At 39.2% G+C, this 2,757-nt stretch overlaps 1 protein-coding gene across 1 annotated transcript; it reads left to right on the forward strand.

Moving 5' to 3' along the window:
* Positions 1 to 565: 565 nt before the first annotated feature.
* On the forward strand, positions 566 to 1,959 carry LOC122038552 (homeobox-leucine zipper protein HOX13-like). The gene is made up of 3 exons (XM_042598349.1): positions 566 to 852; positions 964 to 1,307; positions 1,400 to 1,959. Exons 1-3 carry the CDS (start codon positions 819 to 821, stop codon positions 1,751 to 1,753), a joined length of 732 nt encoding a protein of 243 aa, XP_042454283.1. The 5' UTR covers positions 566 to 818; the 3' UTR covers positions 1,754 to 1,959.
* The last annotated feature ends 798 nt before the right edge of the window (positions 1,960 to 2,757 follow it).

Raw genomic sequence — 2,757 nt, forward strand, 5'->3', positions numbered from 1 at the left:
AAAAAGTTGAAATTACTAATAAAATTAAAATTATTTTTTAGTATGAAAAGGAAAAAAGAATAATATCATAATTTAATTTTGAACATCATTAAATCAATTGAAAGTGGGTTATTAAAAGGTCCAGCTTTTTAATTAAATAATAATATATACTAGGTAAACAAGGTAACATTATATCACCCGAGTCATTTTCGTACCTCATTTATATATATATATAAACAAATAAAAAAGATAAATATGAAAAACAGATGACCATATCTAAATTAATTTTATCATGTATATATATCTGATAAAATTAATTTAGACGCCCGAATATATATAAGAGTTGCAGAACGCCGTATCATTACTCTATAAAATTTTATACATAAAGAAACAAAAAAGATAAAGATAAAAAAAAAAGGCGACCTTTTTGTCTTAATCCAATGTATCGCTCTTAATATGGGGTCCACTGTATTAAATTCTCAGCTAAATTTTCTCCCACATTTTCACCGTGTCTCCATTTCGAGCGGGCCCCTTTCAACACAATTCCAACCATTGAACTGTCTCGTCTTTTATTTATACCTTCCCCCTCCCATCAAACGCTGCATACCCACCCGCACACGGACGAATCAGTGGATCCTCGAACTTTATAGGATCGAGATCAAGATCTTTGATCCATTCCAAGAATCTGATGAATCAAGGAAACAATTGTGCAGCTTGTGCTCGTGAACTCGCGGGTAGAAGAGAAGATAGCCGTGAAAAGAATCAAAACCCGAGGTAAACAAGTCGGAACCATTCACTTCGCTGTTCTTGCTATCTTTGGTTCACAAGAAGAGATCGAAATGAAGAGGCTCAGAAGCTCCGATTCGTTTGAAGGTCTGTAATCCCCTAAAGATTGATTTTTTTTTTTTTATTGTTTTTTTTTTTTTTTTTTGGGGTTAGTGGCTTCAAATTTAGGGATTATTAATTTGATCACAACTGCTTCAGCGGAAGAAAGGGGCAAGTTTGAGGAGTGCGAGGAGGATCTTGCCGGCATCAATGAGGCGGAGCCGGCGTTGGGGGAGAAGAAACGGCGGCTTAGCGCTGAGCAGGTGAAGGCCCTGGAGAAGAACTTCGAGGTGGAGAACAAGCTGGAGCCGGAAAGGAAGGAAAGGCTAGCGCAGGACCTAGGCCTGCAACCGCGCCAGGTGGCCGTGTGGTTTCAGAACCGCCGCGCGCGGTGGAAGACGAAGCAGATGGAGCGCGACTACGCCGCCCTCAGCGCCCGCCACGACGCCCTCAAGCTCGACTGCAACGCCCTCCACCGCGTCAAGGAGGCGCTCCTCGCAGAGGTGAGCAAGCATGCACACGAGTTATTCGATAGATTGTCTTAACGAGTTGCGCTACGCGTCTACTCATCCCTGTTTTAATGGGTTGGACTCAGATAAGAGAGCTCAAAGGCAAGATTGCGGAACGCTCTGAGATGAAAGCAGTGGAGGAAGAAGGAATGCCTGCTTTGATCTACACCAAGGACGGGGCCTCCGACAGCGACACGAGCGCGGTGTTGAACGATGAAGCAGGCCCATATGCTGTCGCCGTGGTGTTGAACGACCAACAGCGACACTGTTTGATGGAATTCAAGTCTCAGAACACTTCTTCAATGCGCTTGGGGAATGAGGAGGAGAATAACTGCTGCTACTTGGAGGAGGAATTCATGGGGGAGGAGCTCTGCAGCAGCTTCTTCTCCGAGGAGCCAGCTGCGAGCCTCCCCTGGTATTGCTCCCAAGGATGGGAGTAATTAAGAAGTCTGACTTCAAGTCGTCGTCTTTTGTAAAGGTGATAAATATTAGCTTCCTGCTTTGGTTGCGGAGACGATTTGGGCAAAGGGAATCTTGATCGCTAGCAATTGCATGATGGAAGGCTACACAAAGCGTCTTGTAATCAATGTTTAATATATTCTTCGAAATTTGTAGGCTTAAATAAGAGGCAGGCTTCTTATGGGTATGATAGGTTGTGTTTGGGGAAAAGTTTAAGATAATTAGTTGTGAGAAGCAACAAAATGGAAAAAAAATTAAAATAGCAAATAGCATTTTTTTTTTTTAACTTTTTGTTTAGGGTCACCTTTTGATTTATTTTTTTTTTAAAGAAATACAATTGAATTATCCAATCTCTTCTGGACCTTTATCCCCTACCATAGGCTTGGATCCCTATCCTTCCTCTTTAATATATGATTATCATCTTGCATAGAAATGATCGTTTAGATCTATAAAAATTTATTATCGACCATGAAAGTAAATCCTGAAATATAAACAATTTATGGTTCTACAACTAAGGGGATCTCCAATGATTAAATCCCTAAATGAGATTTTTTTATAACCCCAATGTGTCGTATAAATGTCATATCAATAATAAAAATTTTACTATTTTTTCTATAATAAAAAAATCTCCCTATAACATTTTTATCGGAGATTCCAGATTAGAAACCCTATTGCATTTTTGGATTATTAATTCTGGTGCAGCTAATCATATGGCTAGCTCATCAAATATTTGTTAGATATCTATCCCATGTTTAGGTAGAGATAAAGAATGAATAGCTGATGGTTCTTTTTATTTTGTGCCTGGTAAAAGCATATGTGATCGCTATTTGCGACAATATATTTTGCATTACAAGTTTCAATGAAATTGCAACGGTGTGGTTCATTTGTCATAGAAAATCATCCATGAAAATTAGCTATAACAATTTGTAATGGCTCTGAGATAAATAATCAACTCATCATAATTGGTTAGGGCATTTGTGACAAC

Source organism: Zingiber officinale, chromosome 1A (assembly GCF_018446385.1).
Source record: "Zingiber officinale cultivar Zhangliang chromosome 1A, Zo_v1.1, whole genome shotgun sequence".
Lineage (NCBI taxonomy): Eukaryota > Viridiplantae > Streptophyta > Magnoliopsida > Zingiberales > Zingiberaceae > Zingiber > Zingiber officinale.